At 46.3% G+C, this 15,706-nt stretch overlaps 1 protein-coding gene across 3 annotated transcripts in view; it reads right to left on the bottom strand.

Annotated features, from left to right (window-relative positions):
• Positions 1–8,384: 8,384 nt before the first annotated feature.
• The window catches only part of LOC139550134 (CTD small phosphatase-like protein), a 49,212-nt gene continuing 41,890 nt past the window's right edge, over positions 8,385–15,706 (bottom strand). For all 3 annotated transcript variants that reach the window (XM_071360782.1, XM_071360784.1, XM_071360783.1), the window contains 4 exons: positions 14,172–14,228; positions 11,320–11,412; positions 9,350–9,535; positions 8,385–8,952 (listed from right to left, as the gene is read on the bottom strand). In XM_071360782.1, the coding sequence (XP_071216883.1) occupies positions 8,827–8,952; positions 9,350–9,535; positions 11,320–11,412; positions 14,172–14,228 (462 nt within the window). In that variant the 3' untranslated portion in view covers positions 8,385–8,826. The remainder of the gene's footprint in view (positions 8,953–9,349; positions 9,536–11,319; positions 11,413–14,171; positions 14,229–15,706) is intronic.

The raw sequence follows: 15,706 nt of genomic DNA, 5'->3' as shown, positions 1-15,706 counted from the left end.
TCCTTGAGTGGCCCAGCCAGAGCCCGGACTTGAACCCAATCGAACATCTCTGGAGAGACCTGACAGAGCTTGAGAGGATCTGCAGAGAAGAATAGGAGAAACTACCCAAATACAGATGTGCCAAGCTTGTAGTGTCCTACACAAGAAGACTCGAGGCTGTAACCACTGTATATGTATATGTGATTTCAGTTTTTATTTGTTATAAACTTGCAAAAATGTTTTTAAAAAACTGTTTTTGCTTTGTCATTATGGGGTATTGTGTGTAGATTGATGAGAACAAAAAAAATGGTATCCCTTTTAGAATAAGGCTGTAACATAACAAAAATGTGGAAAAAGTCAAGGGGTCTGAATACTTTCCAAATGCACTGTATGTGATGTCAACCAAGTATAATATATACATGTATATACATTTGTTCTGGGAAAATACAATCTCTGATAAATTAAGAAAATAAAATACATTTGTGTTATCAGTTGGTGTCAGTAATTCACAGTATGAGTAGTTAATCAAATGGTTTTTATTCAACCGTTACTACCAAATATCTGTACTACTTATGAGTATTGCATGTGGGGAAATGCACTCATGACATATTATATTACTTACTGTGTCCATGGGTAACGTAAGTATTAGACAATGTAGAGTTGGGTACCACTGACTCTAGTAGACAAACACATCAAGCTGGCACTGTGTAGTTCCTCAACTCCCCACTCTGCCCTTAAGATTCTTCCTAATATTGAGTTGCCTCCCCCTCAATTAGTCGGGTCATGAACTCTTAGGTGTCCAAAGCGTTTCCACGGTGATGGTGGCACATGTTGATTCCAATGCTTCCCAGTTGTATCAATTTGGCTCGATGTCCGTTGGGTGGTGGATCATTCTTGATACACACAGGAAACTCAGCCGCGTTGCAGTACTTGACAAACTGGTGTGCCTGGCACCTACTACCATAACCTGTTCAAAAAGGTACTTCAATATTTCTGTCTTGCCCATTCACAAATAGGACTATACAACCCATATCTCAAGGCTTAAATATCCTTCTTACACCCGTCTCCTCCTCTTCATCTTCGCCAGTGGAGGCTGTTGAGGGGAGGACGGCTCATAATAATGGCTGGAACGAAGCGAATGGAATCAAACACATGGAAACCATGTCTTTCAAGTACTTGATACCATTCCAGCCATTACCACGAGCTTGTCCTCCCCAATTAAGGTGCCACCAACCTCCTGTGGTCTACACTGATTGAAGTGGATTTAACAAGTGACATCAATAAGTGATCATAGCTTTCACCTGGATAGTCTATGTCATGCAAAGAGCAGGTGTTGATCATCTTTTGTACTTATACATAAGTCGTCCGTCATTTAGCGAAAACCGATTCAACTTGCCAGGGGCTTATCAACCAATTGAGAAAAAAAGTGCAAAAAAAAAAACCACGACTTCTTATTTTCTTTAAAAAAGTGCTTTATTGTGACAAGGAAGGAAATATGCTCCAAAATCATGATTACTGTAAAAAATATATATATACCACTGTACAGCAATGTCCCTCTCTGACCTGCTGGGGTTTGAGAGACTCCGATGGAGTCACAACAGGGCCTGTATTCATTCTCATAGGAGGAGTGCTGATCCAGGATCAGTTTAACCTTTTAAATCAATAATCAACAAGAAGAATGGGGACCTGATCCTAGATCAGCACTAGTACTCGACACTAAATGCAGGCCCAGATCTCTCCGTCACGTCAGTCTTCTCTGACGATCCTTTTGCTTCAATCAAACAATGTCTCGTCTAGCCATACCTTAGCTTTAAACTGTTTAGCAATATATTAAATCACAACTGACAAATCAATATCACAAGTCATGCCTGAAGGTATAGGTTGATAGCGGCTGGTAAGGGCTAGTATGGGTCGGTATGGGCTGGCAGGGTCCGGCAGGGGTTGGTAGGGGCCCGGTACGGGTTGGTCGGGGCCGGTACGGGTTGGTAGGGGCCGGTATGGGCTGGTCGGGGCCGGTATGGGCTGGCAGGGGCCGGTATGGGCTGGCAGGGGCCGGTATGGGTTGGTAGGGGCCGGTATGGGTTGGTAGGGGCCGGTATGGGTTGGTCGGGGCCGGTATGGGCTGGCAGGGGCCGGTATGGGCTGGCAGGGGCCGGTATGGGTTGGTCGGGGCCGGTATGGGTTGGTCGGGGCCGGTATGGGTTGGTCGGGGCCGGTATGGGTTGGTCGGGGCCGGTATGGGTTGGTCAGGGGCCGGTATGGGTTGGTCGGGGCCGGTATGGGTTGGTCGGGGCCGGTATGGGTTGGTCGGGGCCGGTATGGGTTGGTCGGGGGCCGGTATGGGTTGGTAGGGGCCGGTATGGGTTGGTAAGGCATATGCAGTATGAAGGTATGGGTTGGTAGGGGCCGGTATGGGTTGGTCGGGGCCGGTATGGGTTGGTAGGGGCCGGTATGGGTTGGTAGGGGCCGGTATGGGTTGGTAGGGGCCGGTATGGGTTGGTCGGGGGCCGGTATGGGTTGGTCGGGGGCCGGTATGGGTTGGTCGGGGCCGGTATGGGTTGGTAGGGACCGGTATGGGTTGGTAGGGACCGGTATGGGTTGGTAGGGGCCGGTATGGGTTGGTAGGGACCGGTATGGGTTGTTAGGGACCGGTATGGGTTGGTCGGGGCCGGTATGGGTTGGTAGGGGCCGGTATGGGTTGGTAGGGGCCGGTATGGGTTGGTAGGGGCCGGTATGGGTTGGTAGGGGCCGGTAGGGGTTGGTAGGGGCCGGTAGGGGTTGGTAGGGGCCGGTATGGGTTGGTAGGGGCCGGTCGGGGCCGGTATGGGTTGGTAGGGGCCGGTATGGGTTGGTAGGGGCCGGTATGGGTTGGTCGGGGGCCGGTATGGGTTGGTAGGGGCCGGTATGGGTTGGTAAGGCATGAAATAAATATGCAGTATGAAGGTATGGGTTGGTAGGGGCCGGTATGGGTTGGTAGGGGCCGGTCGGGGCCGGTATGGGTTGGTCGGGGCCGGTATGGGTTGGTAGGGTCCGGTATGGGTTGGTAGGGTCCGGTCGGGGCCGGTATGGGTTGGTCGGGGCCGGTATGGGTTGGTAGGGGCCGGTATGGGTTGGTAGGGTCCGGTCGGGGCCGGTATGGGTTGGTCGGGGCCGGTATGGGTTGGTAGGGGCCGGTATGGGCCGGTATGGGTTGGTAGGGGCCGGTATGGGTTGGTAGGGGCCGGTATGGGTTGGTAGGGGCCGGTATGGGTTGGTCGGGGGCCGGTATGGGTTGGTAGGGTCCGGTATGGGTTGGTAAGGCATGAAATAAATATGCAGTATGAAGGTATGGGTTGCAATGAACATTTTATTACAATTGAAAGACGGCAAAAGAAATGTTGATAGTGTGGGGAGTACAGGGTGAAAACAACATGGACACTCAAAAGTTAATTAGAAGAGAAAGTAACAAAACAAATCTGACAAAGAAACACAACTAAACTTCCCTGTGAGTTGAAATCGGAGACTGATAGAAGACTGTTTTAAACAAGGAGGTGTGTGACAGTGTGTGACTGAATGCAGCGTCTGACACATCATACATACACCTAGGTCTTCATGTACACTACCAGTCAAAAGTTTGGACAACTACTCATTCAAGGGTTTTTCTTATTTTTCTTATTTTTTTACGATTTTGTACATTGTAGAATAGTGAAGACGTCAACACTATGAAATAACACATATGGAATCATGTAGTAACCAGAAAAGTGTTTGACAAATCAAAATATATTTTATATTGTAGAATCTTCAAAGGAGCCACCCTTTGCCTTGATGACAGCTTTGCACACTCTTGGCATTCTCTCAACCAGCTTCATGAGGTAGTCACCTGGAATGCATTTCAATTAACAGGTGTGCCTTGTTAAAAGTTCATTTGTGGAATTTCTTTCCTTCTTAATGCATTTCAGACAGTTGTGTTGTGAGAAGGTAGGGGTGGTATACAGAAGATAGCCCTATTTGGTAAAACACCAAAGTCCATATTATGGCAAGAACAGCTCAATTAAGCACAGAGAAACGACAGTCCATCATTATTTTAAGACATGAAGGTCAGTCAATCCGGAAAATCTCAAAAACCTTGAAAGTTTCTTAAAGTGCAGTCGCACTATGATGAAACTGGCTCTTATGAGGACCGCCACAGGAAAGGAAGACGCAGAGTTACCTCTGTTGCAGAGGATAGGTTCATTAGAGTTACCAGCCTCAGAAATTGCAGCCCAAAAATGTGAGATTTTTGGTTCCAACTGCTGTGGTCTTTGTGAGACGCAGAGAAGTTGAACGGATGATCTCCGCATGTGTGGTTCCCACCGTGAAGCATGGAGGTGTGATGTTGTGGGGGTGGTTTACTGGTGACACTGTCAGTGATTCATTTAGAATTCAAGGCACACCAGCATGGCTACCACAGAATTCTGCAGGGAATCATTTGTTTTTCTCCAGGACAATGACCCCACTTGACCAAGAAGGAGAGTGATGGAGTGCTGTATCAGATGGCCTGGCCTCCACAATCACCCGACCTCAACCCAATTGAGATGGTTTGGGATGAGTGAATGAAAAGCTGGTTGAGAGAATGCCAAGAGTGTGCAAAGCTGTCATCAAGGCAAAAGGGTGGCTACTTTGAAGAATCTCAAATATAAAATATATTTTGATTTGTTTAACACTTTTCTGGTGACTACATGATTCCATATATGTTATTTCATAGTTTTGATGTCGTCACTATTAATCTACAATGTAGAAAATAGTAAAAATAAAGAAAAACCCTTGAATGAGTAGATGTGTCCAAACTTTTGACTGGTACTGTATGTGAGGTAAAAGAGTTCTGATTGAAAACGTAATTCAATAGATTTGTCACCAATACCTGTTTTCTCAAAGTGTGCTAGAGGTGTTAGTCATCACACAGAGAGAGAGAGAGGGACGTTACCGTGCTGAGAGAAGACAAATTAAAAACACCAGCTGGATAAAAATGGGCAACTTTTTCAAAACCAAATACTGACAAAGGTAACTAGAAAAATATCACAATGATATGAACAACAGTTTCAGAGAGAGAGAGAGAGAGAGACACAGAGAGAGAGAGAGACACAGAGAGAGAGAGAGAGAGAGAGAGAGAGACACAGAGAGAGAGAGAGAGAGAGAGAGAGACACAGAGAGAGAGAGAGAGAGAGAGAGAGAGAGAGAGACACAGAGAGAGAGAGAGAGAGAGAGAGAGAGAGAGACAGAGAGAGAGAGAGAGAGAGAGAGACACAGAGAGAGAGAGAGAGAGAGAGAGAGAGAGAGAGCAGAGAGAGACAGAGAGAGAGAGAGAGAGAGACAGAGAGAGAGAGAGAGAGAGAGAGAGAGAGACACAGAGAGAGAGAGAGACACAGAGAGAGAGAGAGAGAGAGAGACACAGAGAGAGAGAGAGAGAGAGAGAGAGAGAGAGAGAGAGAGAGACACAGAGAGAGAGAGAGAGACACAGAGAGAGAGAGAGAGAGAGAGAGAGAGAGAGAGACACAGAGAGACACAGAGAGAGAGAGACACAGAGAGAGAGACACACAGAGAGAGACAGAGACACAGAGAGAGAGAGAGACACACAGAGAGAGAGCGAGACACAGAGAGAGAGAGAGAGAGAGAGAGAGAGAGAGAGAGAGAGAGAGAGAGAGAGAGAGAGAGAGAGAGAGAGACACAGAGAGAGAGACACAGAGAGAGAGAGACACACAGAGAGAGAGCGAGACACACAGAGAGAGAGAGAGACACACAGAGAGAGAGAGAGACACACAGAGAGAGAGAGAGACACAGAGAGACAGAGAGAGAGAGAGAGAGAGAGAGAGAGAGACACAGAGAGAGAGAGACACACAGAGAGAGAGCGAGACACACAGAGAGAGAGAGAGACACACAGAGAGAGAGAGAGACACACAGAGAGAGAGAGAGACACACAGAGAGAGAGAGAGACACACAGAGAGAGAGAGAGAGACACAGAGAGAGAGACACACAGAGAGAGAGAGAGACACACAGAGAGAGAGAGAGAGACAGAGAGAGAGAGACACAGAGAGAGAGACACATAGAGAGTTTGTCAGAGGTGAAACCCAGTAACACTTTCTATTACACTAAAGGGCATTCAATGCATTAAAAACAAGTAACATCTTGAAAGCATGACACCCCAATCATCAGCAATAATACACAAACATTATTATTAAAATGTCCATGTCAACAACCACAGGTTGACAATATGGTACAAGAGCTCATAGGAGCTACCAACAGTAGCCTGCCTACCAACATCACTAGTAGTGAAAACCTTAAGGTCTAAACACACTGTGCCAACCATTAAAAGCAGCGGGTGACCGTCCTATTGCCTCTGAACAGATCATCCTTTTCTGTTCCATTTCTCGAACGAATCGCACCGCTCGTCGACACCCAGCAGGTGATCACGTGACCACCTGCTGCTTTTACCCATTGGTCAGGACATTGTGTTTCTTCCTGGTCTATGATGTTATAGCTAGACTAGATACCTTGGGATTCATGACGGAGAATTGCTTTAAGGCATTATTACCATGCCGAGGTATCCTGCGGTCCTTTAGCAGTGCCCAGAGTGTTACAACAGAACCTGCATTCACTGTTCAGACTCCTACACAATGAGATGGGGAGAGACACGAGTTTTCCCTAACCTAATCAGATCAGAGAGTCAAGTCAATCAGCTTTTAGTTTCTTTGCATTCCAGGTATGGACCAACCTACAGAGTTCTCTACAACAGGATGTCCATATATGGACCAACCTACAGAGTTCTCTACAACAGGATGTCCATATATGGAACAACCTACAGAGTTCTCTACAACAGGATGTCCATATATGGACCAACCTACAGAGTTCTCTACAACAGGATGTCCATATATGGACCAACCTACAGAGTTCTCTACAACAGGATGTCCATGTATGGACCAACCTACAGAGTTCTCTACAACAGGATGTCCATATATGGACCAACCTACAGAGTTCTCTACAACAGGATGTCCATATATGGAACAACCTACAGAGTTCTCTACAACAGGATGTTCTGGTGCCTCTCGGCAGTTCAACATGTTGAATGGGGACCACCTTGCTTAGGAATGTGACCGTTTTTCTTGAAAATGTATTTGTAAATTGTTGAATTTGTATTATATTTTGTAACGCGCTAAAATAAATCAATACAACAGGCCCTAGTAATAGCCAATAACAACGGGGCCAGAGTATTTCCTGATCAGGTCACATGGTATGGGGGGGGGGGGGGCACTGCCCTAACACTGACCCAGGTTGAGTCTCCTGAAAGTTATTGCCCTTGGTTACAGTACTGTTTCCGTGTGTGTCCTCAGGACTCAAGTCAGGCACTGCGGTGAGGAGAAACATGGCACTCTACCCATTCGAATACTGTACAACATCAGGACTTTCATCCCAAACTACACCCTAACTCCAATGTAGTGCACTACTTTAGACCACGGGCCCGTGGTCAACAGTAGTGCACTAAATAGGGAATAGGGTGCCATTTGGGACGCACACCAGATCACTGGAAACAATGAGAGGGATACCATGGCAACAGTGTACCACGGGGGTGGGGGGGGGGGGGGGGCGATTGGTATGGGTTACTGCCTCCTGTAGGATATTTTTGTTTGTTTGTTGCTAGACTTATATCCATGTGCAGAAATGAAATGACTTGCATGCCAGTTAAAAACTAGCAGACTAAAATAATTAAATGGATTGCTAACAAAGTAGGATCCATTCACTTCAAAACATAACTGAATGGCATTCGTTAACTGGCAAAACTCCTTAAAATAGACCGAGGTAAACCCCTACTTAGATTTTAACAATTGAAATCACGTTTGGCAAAAACGAATAAAAGAAATGTATTGAAAAATGTTGGCACAAATTCAACTATGGTTCAGGATGTTTTCCCCCCAAAATTCGGCCTAATTGCTATGTAGAAAGTTACATATTCCTTTGCTTCTTAAAACAAATTACCCATAATACACTATTCTATGGTATAGTGAAGACAGCAAGATAAAGATCAAATAAAACACTTATATGGTGTCAAAAAGAAGAGAATATAACGTGTAACCAATACAAGGTATGACAACCTGCTAAAATAACAACAGTGCTTTGTTATAAAGAATCATAGCGGTCTCCATTTTAAAGTATAGACAGAATTCAATAAAAAGACTGAAGAAGTATTCTGCAAATATGCCATGTACAAAATATCTCCTCATAACCACATTCAAACAAGGCACTTCATTCGGTAAGAAAAGGAAAAACATTAAATCACAGTCCTTTCAAACTACCAGACACTGCCTGATGCATAGCAACAATACGAGGACCTAATACTCAAGACTGAATTTATCGGTTATCTTCACAACAAAAAACATTTCCACACAAAATATAGATTTTTGGTTAAAAGTAACAACTCTGCCTGTTAGTCGGCGTCACAGCACAAGACTGGAGTTTCTTCCTGTGCGTCCGTTCCCTCAAATCAAAAACGCATTCTGCCGCTCCATACACATCTTCTAACCGATGATGTCACAGTCGAGCTTCCTGGTTCCGCCACTGTGCTCCATGGGAGTTGGAGTATTCTCCACTCTGACTACAGTGAGCCCCCAGCCTCTAGGAGAGGATACCATAGCGGAGAGAGGTGTACTGTTTGGGGTGTCTGGTGTTGGGTTGCCCACTACAATCCACAGTGTGACTCCAGGTTGGCCCCAGGGGGCCGGAGGCCGGGAAATCTGTCTAAGCCTGAGCGATGGTGTGTCGTTAAAGAGGCAGAGTGAGAGAGAGAGAGAGCGAGAGAGAGGGAGGAAGAGAAAGGAGGAAGGTGGTGTTACCCTGGCGCTACCTGCCCCGGAGGTTCTGCAACACACCATACACCTCTTCCTCTCTGCTCAGGCCCTCGAAGAAGGGCAGCAGGTCCTGTAGCTCGGTGTCGCTCAGATCATCAAACCACGACTGGACCGGCACCTGAGGAGACAGACAGCACATGCTGGTTCAGTTGGGTCTACTGTGTGTCATGGCTGTTGGTTCCGGCCCTGCACTAAACACACCTGATTCAAGTGATCAACGTCTAGATCAGCAGCTGATTAGAAGAAACGCGTGCGTTAGAGCAGGGCTGGAACAAAACCTGGCGGAGTCAGTAGCTCCAAAGGAAGATCATTCGGCCAATGGCAGGAGAGCTGTCTGCCACACACATGCGTAACTTAGTGAACTCACAGCGTTCTCGGGGTGGAAGATGTAGGAGGCAGGAGATTTGTCTGCCACACACATGCGTAACTTAGTGAACTCACAGCGTTCTCGGGGTGGAAGATGTAGGAGGCAGGAGATTTGTTTGCCACACACATGCGTAACTTAGTGAACTCACAGCGTTCTCGGGGTGGAAGATGTAGGAGGCAGGAGAGTTGTCCAGTATGATGACGTTACTGAGCTCTCTACCCAGCCTGCTCAGGTCCTTAACATAGTTCCCCCGGTGAAACACACATGACTCCCGGAACAGACGGGCTCGGAACACACCCCACTGGTCCAGAAGATCCGCCACAGGGTCAGCATACTGGACACACACGGGTCAAAAAGTTACAGGTCAGGGGTCAGACATCAAAGGTCAACGAAGACACTGTACAGAGATGGAAGCAGGAAGCTCTGAAGCTACCATGTTACAAAAACCACTAGCCTGTTAGTGCAATCATGCTACCAAACCTTTGGCACAAAAAGGAGTGATGTGATGGCACAAACAGACTGGTACCCAGGCTAGACTAGCACATCTTAGTGATTTAATACAGCTGCTTACTGACATGGTTGGTAGTCTCCGTAGGACAGGGAGATCCCACTACTGAAGGGTAGGAAACTTTGAAAATGGGAGACGCTCATTTACCACACAGACAGTTGACACTTGCCCAGACAGAGATCGGCTCAAAGAGATGGACAAGAGGAGGGAGTAGATAGATATTAACACAGGAAGAACAGAAGACAAGAGGAGGGAGTAGATAGATATTAACACAGGAAGAACTGAAGTCAAGAGGAGGGAGTAGATAGATATTAACGCAGGAAGAACAGAAGACAAGAGGAGGGAGTAGATAGATATTAACACAGGAAGAACTGAAGTCAAGAGGTGGGACAGAAGACAGGGGAGCAGAAGAAACAGAAACCAAAACAATGAGAACAGAGCCATGTCCCAAATGGCACCCTATTCCCTATAGTGGACTACTAGAGTACGCACCCTATTCCCTATAGTGGACTACTAGAGTATGCACCCTATTCCCTATAGTGGACTACTAGAGTATGCACCCTATTCCCTATAGTGGACTACAAGAGTATGCACCCTATTCCCTATAGTGGAGTACTAGAGTATGCACCCTATTCCCTATAGTAGACTACTAGAGTATGCACCCTATAGTAGACTAGAGTATGCACCCTATTCCCTATAGTGGAGTACTAGAGTATGCACCCTATTCCCTATAGTAAACTACCAGAGTATGCACCCTATAGTAGACTAGAGTATGCACCCTATTCCCTATAGTGGAGTACTAGAGTATGCACCCTATTCCCTATAGTGGAGTACTAGAGTATGCATCCTATTCCCTATAGTGCACTACTAGAGTATGCATCCGATAGTGGACTACTAGAGTATGCACCCTATAGTAAACTACTAGAGTGGGCACCCTATTCCCTATAGTGGAGTACTAGAGTATGCACCCTATTCCCTATAGTGGACTACTAGAGTATGCACCCTATAGTAAACTACTAGAGTGGGAACCCTATAGTAAACTACTAGAGTGGGCACCCTATTCCCTATAGTGGAGTACTAGAGCATGCATCCTATTCCCTATAGTGGACTACTAGAGTATGCACCCTATTCCCTATAGTGGACTACTAGAGTATGCACCCTATAGTAAACTACTAGAGTGGGAACCCTATAGTAAACTACTAGAGTATGCATCCTATTCCCTATAGTAGACTACTAGAGTATGCATCCTATTCCCTATTGTGGACTACTAGAGTATGCACCCTATTCCCTATAGTAGACTACTAGAGTATGCACCCTATTCCCTATAGTGGAATACTAGTATGCACCCTATTCCCTATAGTAGACTACTAGAGTATGCACCCTATTCCCTATAGTGGACTACTAGAGTATGCACCCTATTCCCTATAGTAGACTACTAGAGTATGCACCCTATTCCCTATAGTGGAATACTAGTATGCACCCTATTCCCTATAGTAGACTACTAGAGTATGCACCCTATAGTAGACTACTAGAGTATGCACCCTATTCCCTATAGTGGACTACTAGAGTAAGTCAGACAAGTGACAAAGGATTAGAGTTGTTGAAAGTACCTTTGCGAGACTAGCCGTGAAGAGAACACATTCAAACAGCTCTCCCATCTTCTGCAGGAACTCATCCACATGGGGTCTCTTCAGCACGTACACCTGCAGCCACAGATTAATATAGGATGATTCAAAACAAGAAAAAGCACGTGTTTTATGTGAGAAGTGGTCTGAAGCAGAAAAATAAAGGAAATGCACATGAGCACCACAATGCCTACTCCACCCATGCTCTACCAAGGTTTTTCAGCACACAGCTTTGACCTACTACAGAAGCTACTGTATATTGGTCTATTGCACTTCAAACAGTGTGTATGCAGGTCGTTTACGATTCAAACCTTCTCAAACAGCCTAATCATCTAATTTCCTTGGTTTTTACACCAGAAGGTGTAAAATACAACATTATAATACATCATAACACAGCAATACAAGTCAAGTAAAAAGTACACAAAAATAACAAATGGCAACAGAAATAATGTATTTGTTAGTATTTATAAACAGCTGATTTTCCAGAGGGAAGCAAAAAAAACAGAAAAAAAACAGAAACCCATTTAAACCAATAAGGAGAAATCAGGGAAAATTTTCCAGTTCTCTTTTAGCAAGACAATATGAGGAAGGAGGAAGTTCCCATACCCATTAACTGTTTACATACTGTGGCGTACAGCAGGTCAGCCACCTGGGAGAGACTCGTCGAAGCCTGGTGACATACGGAGTATACATCACGAGGCGATGGCTCCATCTGCTGGACGTGCCAGGTCTCGACGGGCTCTCTGGCCAGAACTAATTGGGGCTGATTGGGGATTGGTGAGTAATCAAGGGCTGATTGCTCACCAGCTGTACAAGTCCCATAAAGCTGCCAGAAGGGCAGCACACAGGGGAGAGACTGGGGGAGGACAGGACTCCCGTATAGTTGGGGATGGTACCAGAGGTAACAGGAGAGTTCAGTTTTTGATCCCTACAGGATACAACAAGACCCGGATCCCAGAAGACGTTATCCTGGAGAGGGTCTCATGGGGGATACAGCAAGACCCGGATCCCAGAAGACGGTATCCTGGAGAGGGTCTCATGGGGGATACAGCAAGACCCGGATCCCAGAAGACGGTATCCTGGAGAGGGTCTCATGGGGGATACAGCAAGACCCGGATCCCAGAAGACGGTATCCTGGAGAGGGTCTCATGGGGGATACAGCAAGACCCGGATCCCAGAAGACGGTATCCTGGAGAGGGTCTCATGGGGGATACAGCAAGACCCGGATCCCAGAAGACGGTATCCTGGAGAGGGTCTCATGGGGGATACAGTAAGACCCGGATCCCAGAAGACGGTATCCTGGAGAGGGTCTCATGGGGGATACAGCAAGACCCGGATCCCAGAAGACGGTATCCCGGAGAGGGTCTCATGGGGGAGACCTATTCTTTTCTTTTGGACTATTATTTTAACAAACACGTGTGAAACTGAGCTAATCCTACGCTGTCTGATCTGTGTAAACGTTTTGACACCAACCCCCTGGTCTGCCACAATACATTGACTGTCACATTAGGTGGCTCAGGAGAACAAGGCATGAAATGGCACAAACTGCTCTGTGTTCTGCGCCAGCAGAGGGGACTGTGCTCCTTGTCATCCACCTCGGTGGAAACGTCTTGGGGTGAAACCAAGGGGACGGCACTGGTGCGCAAATTTAGAGGTGGTCATCTGAATGTTTCCTGGGACGACGACGATCTTCTCTTGATATCGCGCAGCGGAAGAGCTGGATGATCCGGTGAGACCAGAAGATAAGTGCATAGAGAGGTCCTGGCGCTCCGTCAATCAGCTGGTGTACGCATTTCAGGGAACACAATCCTCCCACCTTGCCATTAAACAGCGTGTCCCTGGGACGTAGGGTAGGGGGTGGCGTGCATCTGACCGATGAGGGCAATGACGTATTCTATCTCCATCTATCTCCTCCGTAGTAGCAAGATACACGCAGTAGTACACACACACCACAGTCCCTGTCCAATGGCACTCAAAGATGCTCTTTTAAGAGCCACCGAATAACTCAAAATAAGCACACCGTGCGTGTGTGTCGGGACTGGGAAGGGGGTCAAAACGTCTCCTCCAAGAAGTGAACCCAGGACCTTCAGATCCCACGGCGGTGACGTTAACGCTTACGCTACAAACCCGGTCATATTTTTACTTGGATGGTGACTATAGCTTTTCGGGAACACGTTGAAAAGTAACTTGACACAGTCAACGCAAATTTGGAGTATTGTATTTTGTTCCTAATGCTAACGACCCTGTTAAAAATACGGTATGTGGTTCTCGGTAATGACCGAACAGCTCATGACGAGGTGCGGAGAGTGTGTTGTATACCTCCAATCCGATAAAAATTCGCAAATCAACTTTGCACAGATATAAATGGTAGGGAGATTTGAATTTAACATTGAGCTTCAACCAATGCTATACTATTACACCTGAAACCAGTCAGAATTACAACAACTACAATCACTGATCACACATTAAGTCAAACAGACAGCTATACGCTTACTCAGTAGCAGTAGCCGCCACCCAGTTCAAGTAATCATGAACAGGCCAACCAGGATACACACAGCCTATCCTGGATTACTTGAACTGGGTCACACCCTTTCTCCTCCTCCTCTTCTTCTTCTTCTGAAGTTGAGCTCAGAGGAACTGGGAGCAACAGTGGAACATTTGGTCGGATTTTTAAAGACTTGTGAAAATATAACTTTTTTAAAAATTTGGCTTCTATAAAAGTAAAATTGATCATTTCTGACAATACCGTCGGAGACACTAATGACTCCGGTGCGCATAATCAAATAACCAGTATTTAAAAGTGAATATAGACAGAGACAGTAGTGATCCTACAGTACCTGATGAACTGTGCCATCTATCTCCACTGGGACTATGAAGTCAGCATTGCTAATGGGCTGTAAGAGAGAAGAGATAAAAACACAACATGTCAGAGAGTGTCTCAGAAACGGTTCCACAGTGGTGTAATACAACAGTCACGCAGCAGAGGGAGAGCTTGCACTGTGCCATAGATTTGAGGCTAGCACACCCATTCAGTCGCCTTCAAGAACAGAAAACTAAATCTTCTCCTGCCCCCTTTTCAGTATTATTCTCCTTCCCTTTTTCCGCCAAAACAAAATCTCTCTATTTCTCTCTGCCTTTCTCTCTAACAAACTATAGGACAGAGAGAGAGAGAGAGAAACTGTACCAAGTAAAAGAGGAGGAGAAGAGGGGGATTACGAGAAAGATATTCTGGATAATGACACCAGAGGCCAAGCAAGGTCACTGTTAGTCAACAGTCTCTCTGAACTACAGTCTATCCTCCTGCTACTGCTGTTGACTCTCTAACATGGGACAGAACAGTCTCTACTGCTGTTGACTCTCTAACATGGGACAGAACAGTCTCTACTGCTGTTGACTCTCTAACATGGGACAGAACAGTCTCTACTGCTGTTGACTCTCTAACACGGGACAGAACAGTCTCTACTGCTGTTGACTCTCTAACATGGGACAGAACAGTCTCTACCGCTGTTGACTCTCTAACATGGGACAGAACAGTCTCTACTGCTGTTGACTCTCTAACATGGGACAGAACAGTCTCTACTGCTGTTGACTCTCTAACATGGGACAGAACAGTCTCTACTGCTGTTGACTCTCTAACGTGGGACAGAACAGTCTCTACCGCTGTTGACTCTCTAACATGGGACAGAACAGTCTCTACCGCTGTTGACTCTCTAACATGGGACAGAACAGTCTCTACCGCTGTTGACTCTCTAACATGGGACAGAACAGTCTCTACCGCTGTTGACTCTCTAACATGGGACAGAACAGTCTCTACTGCTGTTGACTCTCTAACATGGGACAGAACAGTCTCTACTGCTGTTGACTCTCTAACACGGGACAGAACAGTCTCTACTGCTGTTGACTCTCTAACATGGGACAGAACAGTCTCTACTGCTGTTGACTCTCTAACGTGGGACAGAACAGTCTCTACTGCTGTTGACTCTCTAACATGGGACAGAACAGTCTCTACTGCTGTTGACTCTCTAACATGGGACAGAACAGTCTCTACTGCTGTTGACTCTCTAACACGGGACAGAACAGTCTCTACTGCTGTTGACTCTCTAACATGGGACAGAACAGTCTCTACTGCTGTTGACTCTAACATGGGACAGAACAGTCTCTACCGCTGTTGACTCTCTAACGTGGGACTGAACAGTCTCTACCGCTGTTGACTCTCTAACATGGGACAGAACAGTCTCTACCGCTGTTGACTCTCTAACATGGGACAGAACAGTCTCTACTGCTGTTGACTCTAACATGGGACAGAACAGTCTCTGCCGCTGTTGACTCTCTAACATGGGACTGAACAGTCTCTACCGCTGTTGACTCTCTA

The sequence above is a fragment of the Salvelinus alpinus genome, chromosome 23 (assembly GCF_045679555.1).
Source record: "Salvelinus alpinus chromosome 23, SLU_Salpinus.1, whole genome shotgun sequence".
Lineage (NCBI taxonomy): Eukaryota > Metazoa > Chordata > Actinopteri > Salmoniformes > Salmonidae > Salvelinus > Salvelinus alpinus.
The sequence above is the reverse complement of the archived record's forward strand: the minus strand, read 5'-3'. Positions and strand labels throughout refer to the sequence as shown.